The sequence below is a fragment of the Danio aesculapii genome, chromosome 1 (genome assembly GCF_903798145.1).
Source record: "Danio aesculapii chromosome 1, fDanAes4.1, whole genome shotgun sequence".
NCBI lineage: Eukaryota > Metazoa > Chordata > Actinopteri > Cypriniformes > Danionidae > Danio > Danio aesculapii.
In genome coordinates this window covers 10,878,694-10,892,586 of record NC_079435.1, presented here as the reverse complement: position 1 = coordinate 10,892,586, position 13,893 = coordinate 10,878,694, and the positions used below count along the sequence as shown (strand labels likewise).

Genomic DNA, 13,893 nt, shown 5'->3' with positions numbered 1-13,893 from the left:
CATGGGTATGTGTCCACAATGAGCCTGTGTTGCTATTATTTTTACAAGTTTTTTACAACTGTCAACAATATTCCCAGCTGAAAAGGACCCTGCATATGGTCAGCTATTGGTCTGAAAAACAAGTTGCTTGTGCACCAACATCCAAGCATGGTATAGACCTGAACAGTGCAGTGGCCTTATTTTATATCCACAGAAAAGAAAGATATCTAAAGATGCCTTTTAGAAAAATCTGTGTTTTTGAAACTAATGAGGACAGCAGAAGCCTATGATTTACATGAATTATCTAGCCTGACATTTTTTAAATGTTTCTTAAAATAGAATATATTGTGTTCAATGGGGGGGAATTATTTTTTTTTTTACCCAGACATTTAAAAAGAATACCATAATCCCAATACTGTGATATTTTTTATCTAAGGTTATCAAACCGTCAGAGTTTTATACTGGCCATTGACTAAACATAAAGGTACATATTAATACCTAAAAAGTACAAATGTGTAACTTACAGCAGGGTTGGTAAACGATATTATATCAAATCACGATAAACCTTATGTCAATAACAATGATAAGCTCTGGACTTTTTTACTCTATATTGATCTAAGAGCCAATCACACAGCTGAAATGTACAACAATGGGAATCTAAAAGTGTGCTAATATTAGAGATGTACTGAATTTTCGGCCACCAAAAATGTATTGGTTGAAAATATGTTGTGGTCGAAAATTTAATGAACCATCTTATTTTTCAATCATTGTTGGGGTACTCTTTTAAGTCTGGAAGCATTAACAACTTATATCGAAAAATATATCATTATCGTTCAATATGGAAAATAATTATCGATATTGCATTTTTGCCATATCGTCCAGCCCTACCTTACAGTACCTTAATGCAGTGTTTTCCAACCCTGTTCCTGGAGGCACACCAACAGTACATATTTTGGATGTCTCCCTTTTCTGACCCATTAACTTCAGGTGTTGGAGTCTCTTCTGATGTTATGATAAGTTGATTCAGGTGTGTTTGATTAGGGAGAGGTTGAAAATGTGTACTGTTGGTGTGCCTTCAGGAACAGGGTTGGGAAACACTGCCTTAATGGTACAAAAGTGAACCTCAAAAGGTACAAAAGTGTACCCTAAAGGTACTAATGTCCACCTGTATGGTACAAAAGTGTACATTTTGAATAGGTACCACCCCAATCACAGATTTTGTACCTTTATTTCTGAATTAGTAGATTAAGTTTGTCATACTCACGTTTGCAGTCGTAGCCCACGGATCTGTGGTCTTCTTTACACTTGCACTTGTATGAACCAGGTGTGTTATAGCAGGTGGCGTATGGACCACACTGGTGCTGACCCAAAGAGCATTCATTCACATCTGAAAAAAATAATAAATAAATAAACAAAGCAGAATTCATCTGGAAATAGGCGGCACAGTGGCTCAGTGGTTAGCACTGTCACCTCACAGCAAGAAAGTTGCTGGTTCGAATCCCTGCTGGGTCAGTTGGAATTTCTGTGTGAAGTTTTGAACTTGTCTATAAAGTCTCCGCTCAACATTTTTCATGGATGATTTATTAAATTGTGCTGTAAAATTTTTTTGGACTGGGATTGAAACACATTTTAATGCCTGTCTATTTATAAAAATATTATAGAATTAAGATAATGTGATTTAATTACAATTTAGATCTGTACAACTATATGTCTCTTTAGTGTCTATCCATATATATCCACACTGTATATATCATAACCTATATAATTAATAAATAAATAATGCCATTAAATATAATGGTCACACTTTACAAAAGGCTTCATTAGTTAATGTATTATTAACATGAACTAAGTATGAGCATTTATTAATCATAGATCAACATTTAAAATACTAAATAAATTTAGTATTTTAAATTTTAAATTTAGTAAAATTACTAGTATTTATTAAAATACTAATTCATGCTAGTTAACATTAGTTAATGGACTATGAGTTAACATACCCTAACAATGAACAACTGTATTTTCATACACTAAACTTCATTAAGTCATTAAGTAACAATAACTACTACAACCTCATTGTAAAGTGTTCACCACTATATTAATAATAGCATTACATGTGCTAATAATAATAACTTTTGGAAAAGAGAAATCTTTTTATCCTTTTCTTAAAATCTGAATAAGACTGATGTTTTAAAAAAATTAATTGGCGGTGTTGTTATTAAACCAGAGCTTGGCACAAAATCTCCACTGTTGGCAGGAATGAATGTGAAGTTGCAGATCTGTTTAGCAAAAGCAATCAAAAGTGAAAAGTTTTTTCTTTATTTGACAATCATCAAATCAAATAATGCTAATCAATTCCAGCAGTGTTTGACAGCTTTTTGGCTCAAATTTTGCTTATTTTTCAGCATGGCTGTTCTTGAGTACTCTACAGTACTTTTTTATTTTACAAATGCGTACAGTGTGTCTTAGCCAATTTTTAAAGTGTACTTTTAAGTTTAAATATTGTTTGTTTGTGTTTGGTTTCATTTGTTAATTGTAGACATCATGAGGCCGTAGTAAATGAGACGGCAGGACATCTGGAAAAAATGGGTCAGACCACTTTATACATTTTGACCACTTCATACATTTTTGTTGCACTGAAAAAAAAAATGATTAATTGGACTTACTCATTTTTTTAAGGTAAGTGGTTGCAAACAATTTATATGGGCTGAATTTAAACAAACAAATTACAGTAAATTTAGTAATAATCAACTTAATTTGCTTGTTTAAATTCAGCCCATATAAATTGTTTGCAAACACTTACCTTGAAAAAATGAATTCATTGGATTTACTCTTTTTTGGGTGTGGAAAAATCCTCTTTTTTGTAACAAATATTGTTGGTATAATTGTATCTTTTTTGTTGGTCAATCATCTATAAAATGAATAATAAGAATAAATAAATATGGGTAAAATGAAGTGTGTTTAAATACAAAGCCCGCTACCATAATTGCACACTATGTTTACTGTACCTGTACACTGATATTTCCCATTGATGTACTGCAGGTCAAACCCATCATGGCACTTGCAGATGTAACTCCCAAAAGTGTTGATGCACTTCCGAAAACGGGGACAAACTGCAAGACCTGCGGCACATTCATCCACATCTGCAGAAAACAAACACACAAGATTTATTTAAATGTATTTTTGGATGGCAAGCATCAAACTAGTCCTGATCACCTTTCTAATTATGATGCTTTTACTCAAATCACAATCCCTGAATGTACACTCACCAGCCCCTTTATTAGGTACGCCTTACTAGTACCGGGTTGGACCCCCTTTTGCCTTCATCCTACGTGGCATAGATTCAACAAGGCACTGGATATATTCCTCAGAGATTTTGGTCCATATTGACATGATAGCATCACGCAGTTGCTGCAGATTTGTTGGCTGCACATCCATGATGCGAATCTCCTGTTCCACCACATCCCACAGGTGCACTATTGGATTGAGCTCTGGTGACTGTGGAGGCCATTTCAGTACAATGAACTCATTGTCATGTTCAAGAAACATGGTGCGTTGTGGTCATAAAGGGATAGACATGGTCATCAACAATACTCAGGTAGGCTGTGGCGTTGACACAATGCTCAATTGGTAATAATGGGCCCAAAGTGTGCCAAGAAAATATCCCCCAGACCATTACACCACCACCAGCCTGAATCATTGATATAAGGCAGGATGGATCCACGCTTTCATATTGATGACGCCAAATCTGACCCATCCGAATATCGCAGCAGAAATCAAGACTCATTCTCTTTTTCGGACCATTCTCTGTAAAAGAGATGGTTGTGCGTGAAAATCCCAGTAGATCAGCAGTTTCTGAAATACTCAGACCAGCCCATCTGGCACCAAGAACCATGCCACGTTCAAAATCCCTTAAATCAACTTTCTTCTCAATTCTGGTGCTCAGTTTGAACTGCAGCAGATCGTCTTGACCATGTCTACATGCCTAAATGCATTGAGGTGCTGCCATGGTATTGGCTGATTGGAAATTTGTCTCAATGAGCAGTTGGACAGGTGTAGCTAATTAAGTGGCTGGTGACTGTATGGCTGTTTCTCAATTCCAAGAACGTAGAGAACGGACTTGCATTCTTGTGGAGACCGGTCTTGCTAGGTCACCTAGAAAGGACGAACTCGGGAGACCGCAAGAACAGAGAACGCGTCCTGTGAGAAATGAGATGCTGCGTTCTACCCTGGTTCTTCCTTATGGTCACACGACCCTCGAGCATCTTTAACCAAATCTTATTTAAACATTACAGCATTCATACAACGGTTTATTGTTTTTCCTCTTTTCAAAATATATACTCTGCATAAAAACTTTACAATTATACGTTGCACAATATAAATAAAACAGATTTTAAAACAAATTTCAGCAAATAAACACCCTTAATGTGTGTATTCCTTTATTAAGATTTTCATGGTAATGTTTATATTCACCATTTCATTTATCAAAACTTCTGAGGTAAGTAAGTTTTATCTTTGAACTTTAATAATAAACGTATATTAAATGCTGCGCTTCCCACCTCCAGTCGCAATGACTTCTGGGACTTCTAGAGCGAGTTCAGTGCTCAAGTCTGCATCGGTGCGTCCTCGATATCAAGAACACATCCGGGATATTTCACGCGTCCTCTGTTCTTGCGGTCTTGAGTTTTGGAACTGAACTTTGGCAGCTGATGATGGCGTTACACGAGAACACGAGGACGCAAGACCGCTGAAGAACGCATATTGAGAAACAGCCTATATGTTGCACAATGCAGTCAGGATTGATTTTTGGGACACTGACTGGAATTTTGGGTCTGTCAATACCATTTTTTTTTTTCATCTGTCAGTTTTGAGATTTTTGCAGCGAGTTCATCCAAACTACACTTTGAGTATTTTCTGTTCCACGTTTGATTAATTAGCGTCTGTAGATTTCAATTACAAGACTTATTTTTAAAGGCTATTTTCTTAAAATGAGTTTTTTCTTCCTGCACTAAGTAGCACTTCTACCAAACTTGACAGTTTTATGTATATCTTTATTCTGAAGGATTAAAAAGAGGGATATGTTCATCTGTTTTTATATACTTTTTTCAAACATTTCTCAAGTGTTGTTTAATGGAGCGAGAATTTAACATTTCTTTTTGTTTGGCTGGAATAAAAGCAGTTTTTAGTTTAAAAAAAGAAGGTAATTTTATTAATTATTGTGTGTTGTCCAATGATTTGCCTAATTAACCTGCCTAGTTAACCCAAACAACCTAATTTAACCTTTAAATTATACAAGTAAAATATTATGGACTGTCATCATGGCAAATACAAAATAAATTAATAAATATGTTTTTTTGAAAATATTGTGTTTAAAATTGTGTTGAAAGCACATCATGATTTCACCAAGAACGATGCAATCCTGGATTAACACTGATGTTGATCCTGGAACATCATTTTTGTTTGAAAATATAATCCATTCCTATTCCCTACCTCTAAACCCAACCATAACTGTAAATTATTCGCAAAATCAGAGGAAAATACTAGTTGTATAACAATCATGTAAAAGTGCATAAGCCTAAACTTAACATAAACGGTAAACATATCCCTTAATTCTGATTGGCTGATTGAAATGTTTTTCTAGGATCAACATAGATGTTAATCCAGTAACACGTCCTACTTGGTGAAATTAGGTTGGCAGTGTTGGAAAAAAAAATCTTCTCTATATTATACAAATCTTTTATATAATATATAAATATTTTAAGAAGAGTAAAACCTTCACATGAGGGCTAATAATTTGTACTATATATAAACTTTATTCTACAGTAATTTTGGGGGGCTCTTTGCAGACCATTAAACTATTGAAGATAATTTGCAGACCATAAATAACATTGAAGATAATTTGTTTAACAAAACAAAACAAACAAAAAAAACTATTTTAAACCTTTTCATATGCCTATGCTGAGATTTTAACAAAAAAAATGGTGCATGTTTTATTTAAATAATGTCTGATTTGCATATTTTAACGTAACTTGGGAAGTCTGATTAATTTAACTCTTAACTATTTTCCCTTATTCACCTGCAGTGTCTTGCCTTAAACTAAAGTGAGACATACATCAGCGCTCCGCATGAGTCTGAGAGCAGCGAGCGGCAAACTCAACACTTCTGTCTGCATGTACAGACATCCATCTGACAGGAGCTGCCCTCCTTGGAGCAATAAATGTCCTTGCTGGAATACCTGAAGAGGTGAACACCTGTGCTGTGAAGCATTAAGATGGTCAGTCTCTGATTGATGGTCCTCCAGTAAAAAAAAGAAACCTCAGTTTTCTGCACTCATAGCCTCCAGAAAAAGGGGGAAGATTTTCTGAAGATGTATGTGTGTGGAAGTGGCACAGGTTAACTTGCTCAACTAGTTGAATTCCATTTGGTATTTAAAGGGGACCACTTTTTACAGGATGTAAAATAAATCTCCGATGTCCCTAGTGTGTGTATGTAAAGCTTCAGCTCAAAATAACCCACAAATAATGTTTTACAACTCTTTTAAACTGCTCCCTTTAGGCATTAAATCGCAATTGTGGTATTTTGGTGTCTGTTGCTTTAAACTCAAATGAGATTGTGTTTTTTTTTAAAAGAGGGCGGAGCTACAGATACCCATGTGTCAGTATAGTGGCAGATTCAAAAACAAGACTAGCATACAGTGCTAATGTCAATCAAAGTGTTTCTGCAGACAGTTTTTATGAAGTGTGATTATAAAAAGTCAAATTAATACTTTTTTACCATTATATGCAGGCTATACTCACAGACTGTTGCCACACAACTGTGTTTAGACCCCTTATTAAAGTGATTTTTGCATAATAGGTCCCCTTTAAATTTGAATATGAGCTTCTACTGAATGTTTTTGTTGGATTCGGTTTCTGTGGCAATGGAAGGTCATTAAAGCAGTAATTAACAAATGCCATAATCAAACTTCCAAGCACCTAAAGTGTAATTAGCATATCAACAGAATGAAGCACAGACTCTGTTGTCAAGGGCTGTTGAGACCCTTAAAGGGCACCCTGGTTATTAAGACTTGTATGGCTTATACGGAGACCCGGAAGGGACGTGGTGGTGGGGAAAAAATAGGTGGAAGAAAAAAAATTAGTGGAAGAAAAAAAAAAACAGAGTGATAAGAAAACATATTTTTAAGTTTTTTTGCGTTCTTTCGCAAAGATGTTTTGCGTTATCTCGCAAAACTGTTTCTCCACAAACACTTCCTGTTCACTTCATTCATGTAAACCTTCCCGTTTTTACAGAAATTCTCCCATATTTTACCATTCTATCCCACTATCATCCTATCATTAGGTATTTTCCCATATTTCTGATATATTTTTAATATTTAAAGCACGCTGAAATTAATATTAAAATGTCTGCATTCACTTTCTTTACATTAAAGGTGTGCGTCGATCGTTGCCTTTCATATGCAACCGTATAAGCGCTGTATGACAGACGCTCTCCGCACAATAAACTGATCCCAGATCAGCTTCAGTACGCGCCATTTACAGAGGAGCAAAAGTGCAGGACACTTTTGGATTCGGATGTATGTTTAAACAGACAAATACACTGAATAATATGTAAACATCTCCATCCTGCATGTTTTATTTTAAACATGAGCGCAAACAGTTTCTAAAGTAGCTAATGGAATGCTTTCATTATAGATCTGTGCATTCTTACAGTGACACCTCTGTTATCAAACAAAACAAAACGAGACATTCATTTGCTGCTCATTTGGTAAGAATGGTAAAATACGGCAGAATTTCGGCAAAAACAGGAGGGTTTGCGTGAATGAAGTGAACAGGAAGTGTTTGTGTGGAAATTTTGCGAGATAACGCAAAACATCTTTGCGAGGGAACGCAAAACATCGTTGCGAGATAACGCAAAATCTTTGCGAGGGAACGCAAAACCTTAAATATGTTTTCCTATCACTCAGTTGTTTTTTTTTCTCCCACCCAGTTTTTTTTTTTCTTCCACCAATTTTTTTCTCCACCATCACATCCCTTCCGGGTCTCCGTAGACTAAAATTCTTGTTTATCTGAATAACTGAAGTTAGATATTCTGCTTTAAAAATGTGTTACCTGCTGGAACGTCTGTCTTTGTTTTGGTCTCTTTAAACCCGCCCACTGCCAGTTTAGCCAATTATATTTCAACACCCCTGGTTGCCTTGCCGGAAAACTGTGTATTTCATTAATTTAGTCAGAAAGCCTCTCAAAGTATGCGACCATTCCACATGAGGTGGTCATTAACCCATTTAAGCCCACCAGCAACTATAGTTGTCGAAATTCATAGTTGCTATTTTCCTTTTATAAGTAATTTTCTACATGTTCTACAATGCCATGCAAGCAAACAACCAAATAAAAGATTTCAAGAAATAAAAAAAGAAATTGATTAACTTCCTGTCACATAAGTTAACAAATTATCAGGTTATTGGTCTTGTTTAATGTTTTTTGCTTCCAAAATACCCCATCTAAACACAACTTAACAATTTACTGACCTTTACTTTAAAGTAGTCTTTTTTGATACACAATTTGATACACAGCTAAATCCTCAGAGTAACATTAACTTCTCCCACTGGTTCCATATTCATGAAATTGAATGACAGATCATTTTTGGGGGTTCATATCAAATGGTTTTTCTAATTTTAAACATAATAAATGCATTTATTGATAAGTATTAATCTCTTAAAAGCAGTTGTTTAGAGTTAGAATGCCAAATGTTCTCCTCCTATCCAAATTTTACATTGAAGGGTTCTTACAATATATTTGTCCACCGGCAACTATAGTTATAGCCGCAAATTCAAATAAGATTTTCTTGAAAAAAAATTAAAAACCTGGAAAAAATAAATGCAAAACATGTTTATATAGGACACTATTAACGAAGCTAGATGAATGAAACCATTTTAAAAATGTTGGCACAAATGGGCTAATTAGCAAATAATATAAGTATTCCGAACGTAAGCATTAGGAGAGCAGGTTACATTGCAACCCCGTGTCCTAACAACACACTACATGACGAGATTTGCAGTGATAAGCAATTTGACTGTTTGCACCAGAGGCAACATGACAGAAATCTAAATACAGCCATTCAGAAGCACAGAATAGTGCACTCACTGCACTCCAACGAAATGGTAAGGTTTATAATCTAATTAATACATATTAAACCTCATAAATGTCATGTAAAAGGCATTCAAACTCGCATTATTAGCATTTAACACTGCATCAAGGACATGAGGTGTCCCTAAGGTGATCATTGTCATAGTTTTCTTTTGTTCAGCTGTGTTGGTTGGAACGAAAACTCCTTTTAATATGGAAATTATCCCTTCTATTGTGTGCCGTTGCTTTTATTTAGAACATGATTTAAATCAGCCTTTAGGCTCGATAGTCAGTCATGCTCCTGTTGGTGTCGTCAATCTGGCAACCTATGCTTGCATTTGTTTTGAACCAATCGTGCAATACCTAGTTCAACCACTGGGTGTCAAGCTTACAAACTGTACATTTAAAGCAGCACTATATACGTTTTCTGTCAAACATCAACAAAATAAGTTATATAAATCTTAAAGGAGCAGCATGTATGATATTGCAGTCCAAAATAAATATATTGGAGAGGGTTTTTTTCACCCAGCCCCTCCTCTGAAGACTAAACGCAAATATAGGTTGCCAGATTGACGACAGCAATAGAAGCAAGCATGACTATCGAGCTTTACAATGTATCTGCTCTACTGTCTTCCAGAGGTCACATTTTTTAGCCGTGCCACTATACAATGAGACAACCTTCAAGTCTGAAATGAAAAGCAAGGCAACCCTGAGTGGCAAAATACAATTGGGTGAACTGGCAGTGGGCAGAGTTACTCAGACCAAAACTAAGACCGACTTTTGGACAAGTAACACACATTTTCAATAATGTCAATCTATCATTAGTTTTCTACTACATATTTCAGTAAGAGACTTCATTTACGTCATACAGTATTGAGCTATAGAAGTTTAATACCTGTGCAGGGCTGCTCTGTGAACAAAAGCCATTGTGTTTTGTGACAAATCTGAATTGCAAAGGTTTTTCATCTTTTCTGACAGCCACATCAAAACTTATGTCACACACATGAGAGATGGCTAGACAGAGATCGCACTCTCTTTTCTCCTGCCTTGAAGAGGTCGTATGATTATTTAATGCCTTTTCTCTGCTTGATTTCTTCATCTGTTAATGTTCACGCAGATGCTTTTATCTGCAGCAATTAACAGTGCATTAAAGAAATATATTCATGCTACCTGGAAACAGCATTCCTGGCATAATATTTCATTAAAAACCATCAGAAATGATAACTACAAATTGCATGAAATTCATTTTGATATTAATTATAATGTTGTAGTTTATATATATATATATATATATATATATATATATATATATATATATATATATATATATATATATATATATATATATATATATATATATATATGTATGCCATTATTGGTGACTCAGTGGTTAGCACTGTCGCTGGATCAGTTGACATTTCTGTGGAGTTTGCATGTTCTCCCAGTGTTAGCGTGGGTTTCCTCTGGGTGCTCCGGTTTCCCCCTCAGTCCAAAGACAGGTGGTACAGGTGAATTGGATAAACTAAATTGGTCGTAGTGTATGAGTGTGAATGTGTGAGTGTATGGGTTGCAGCTAAAAGGGCATCCACTGTGTAAAACATATGCTGGATAAGTTGGCGGTTCAATCCGCTGTGGCGACCTCTGATGAATAAAGGGACTAAGCTGAAGGAAATTGAATTAATGAATTATAATAATATTAAATAATTTATTTCAAACATTATTTTACTAGTTAAAAATAACATTAGTTATAAACTAAATATATTATTATAATATGTGACAAAATAAACTTTAATATAATTATTTTGTGAATAATATTTATTGGCACTCAGATAAATTAATGGCGCTATGTTGCATACTATTATTATTACATTATATACTGCTAAAGTCATTTTACTTGCTTGCAGAACGCATGACAATGCAGTTCATTCATTCATTATCCTTCGGATTAGTTCTTTATTAATCAGTAGTCGCCACAGTGGAATGAACCGCCAATTTATGAACCGCCAATGTTTTACACAATGGATGCCCTTCCAACTGCAACCCAGAACTGGGAAACACCCATACACACTCATTCACACACATACACTACAGCCAATTTAGTTTATCCAGTTCACCTATACCACATGTGTTTGGACTGTGGGGGAAACCAGAGTACCCAGAGAAAACCCACGAGGAGACGAGGAGAAGATGCAAACCCCACACAGAATGCCAACTGGTTCATCCAGCACTCGATACATTATCAACTCTGATATTATATATGTATATATATCTTATTTGCATATAATTTATTATTATTATTTTTTTTTATTTAGAGATAGCATCATCTTGCTAGCTTTGAGTATGAAGGAATGATAATGTGCACACACCCACACTCTCTCTCTCACACCCACACAAACGTACCCACACAGGTCCTGCCATCTGGAGCCAGCTGTAGACCTGGAGACGGGCACTGGCAGCGAACCTCTCCTTTCATTACCTCACAGCCATACTGGCAGTTCGCCATGCTGCATGTTCGGGCATCTGAAACACACACACACACACACACACACACACGCACACACACCGCATACAATCACATATAGAAAACACAACCAACCTACAGTACAATTGATCAATTGAATCAGCAAATCATTTGCTGGAGACTCATTTGAATCAGTGAATCATTTAATCATCAGCTATGATTCTTGGAGATTTCTTTAGCCAATTGAACCATCATCCAAACAGTCATAAGGACATGCAAATGTTCTTTTCCAGGCTAATTCAAAACATTTTAATTGAGTGCATTTACTTAATTTATGCCCTGGTATTTTCAGTGTTTTTGCCATTTTCTTATAGCTACTTGCAAATTTTGTAAAGCTTAACAACTTTTTGCTGTAAATAACAGCTTTGCTTTTTGGTCTGTCCCAATATGATGAATGAGTAACTTTGGCCTTTGTGTTTCCTCATATTTATTAAACAGGAGGTCATGGCTGAACAATTTCCAGTTCAAAATGACACATTATATGAGTTCAGAGCTGCAGGTCGCCGAGGTAAACACTCGTTTCCACTTTTAGCTTCATGGCCTTGAAGGAAATGACGGGTGAAGCAGAAAATCTTGTGTTATTAGATGTGTTAGAGAGAAACAGCGCTCCACAATCTCCACTAGAGTCTCAACACAAGCATTTACACTGAGACAGAGGAGGAAAAAACACTCCAAGAGAAACAGATGCCACTGTGTTCCTGCTAATGCTGCGGGAAAACGAAAAGCTATTTTAATTATTCCCTGAAAATGAGAAGAGGGTGGATAGGTGTCTTATCAAATCTCCAAAAAACAAACAAAAAAACAATATATCAGTCCAGCCCAAGACAGACTGAAATGAATGGATGAATAAAATAAAATAAATAAATTCTTTATGATTTGTCATTTAATTTTCATAGACGGATGGAAGGAAAAAATTTAATAAAATATGTCACTTAATTTATGAATATATAAATAAATGAATAAATAAATAAATAAAAATCTTTAATCTTTGTGATTTAATTTTAATAGATGGAGGGTGGAAAAATAAAATAAAATAAAACATGATTTGTCATTTAGTTTTAATGGATGGATGGGTGATAAATAAATAAATAAATATATATATAAATAAATAAATAAATAAATTTTAAAAAGTATGATTTGTCATTTAATTTTAATAGACGGATGGGTGATAAATAAATAAATAAATAAATAAATAAATAAGTATGATTTGTTATTTAACTGTAATAGATGGCAGGGTGGAAAATAAAATAAAAAATTTCACTTAATTTAAAATAAATAAATAAATTTATGATTTGTCATTTATTTTTAATAGAAGGAAGGTGGAAAAATTTAATAAAATAAATATGATTTGTTATTTAAGTTTAATGAATGGATGAGTGATAAATAAATAAATAAATAAATAAATAAATAAATAAATAAATAAATAAATAAATATGATTTGTCATTTAATTGAATAAATTGGTGGGTGGAAAAATAAAATATGATTTGTAGTTTAATTTTAATAGATGAATGGGTGGAAAAACAAAATAAAATGTGATTTGTAACTTTAATTTTAACATTAAAATTTAACATTTTAAAATAAATAAATAAATATTATGATTTGTCACTTGATTTATAAATAAATTAATTATAATTAAATAAATAAAACATTATGATTTGCAATTTAATTTTAATAGATGGATTGAAGGAATTGTCTGTAAGAAGTATTTATAGAGTGCAGTCAGGCTTAAATATCAGTTAATGTTTTTAATGAACATATGTTTAATAAAAAATAAAAACTCTAATACATTCACTAATTAATACATAATACTAACACCTTCACATAATACTAATAATATTAAGAAAAATACTAATAAACCAAAACGATTCATGCTGGAGCACAAAGGCATCACATTAAAACCCAGAATTTCATCAATTACCATATATGGCAGATAATATAAAAAGCTGATGTCAGAGAGCTTTTGTTTTACATCCAAATAGCATCAAGTTATGAATATTTAGCTCCAGACACGCACAGCCGTGAAGTTTGTTTTCAGACGAATGTGAACAAACACTCCAAACTGTGCTTTCAGTGCTGTTTGCTGAAGTGTGAGCTTAGAAAACCACTGAAATTTTTCTCAGGAGTGAAACTGGAAGCATTTGGATCTGCACTGAGCATCAGGCAAGCACAGACACGGCCAGTCTGTGCACAGAGAAACAGCTCAAGGCCAGCAATAACACTTAGCCTTTACTGCAGGGTTGAAGTTCACAGCTTTTCTCATATTTTTTGGTGAG

At 34.4% G+C, this 13,893-nt stretch overlaps 1 protein-coding gene across 5 annotated transcripts in view; it reads right to left on the bottom strand.

Moving 5' to 3' along the window:
- The window catches only part of npnta (nephronectin a), a 115,567-nt gene that overhangs the window by 27,802 nt on the left and 73,872 nt on the right, over positions 1-13,893 (bottom strand). For all 5 annotated transcript variants that reach the window (XM_056456571.1, XM_056456574.1, XM_056456573.1 and 2 more), the window contains 3 exons: positions 11,499-11,618; positions 2,985-3,119; positions 1,244-1,366 (listed from right to left, as the gene is read on the bottom strand). In XM_056456571.1, the coding sequence (XP_056312546.1) occupies positions 1,244-1,366; positions 2,985-3,119; positions 11,499-11,618 (378 nt within the window). The remainder of the gene's footprint in view (positions 1-1,243; positions 1,367-2,984; positions 3,120-11,498; positions 11,619-13,893) is intronic.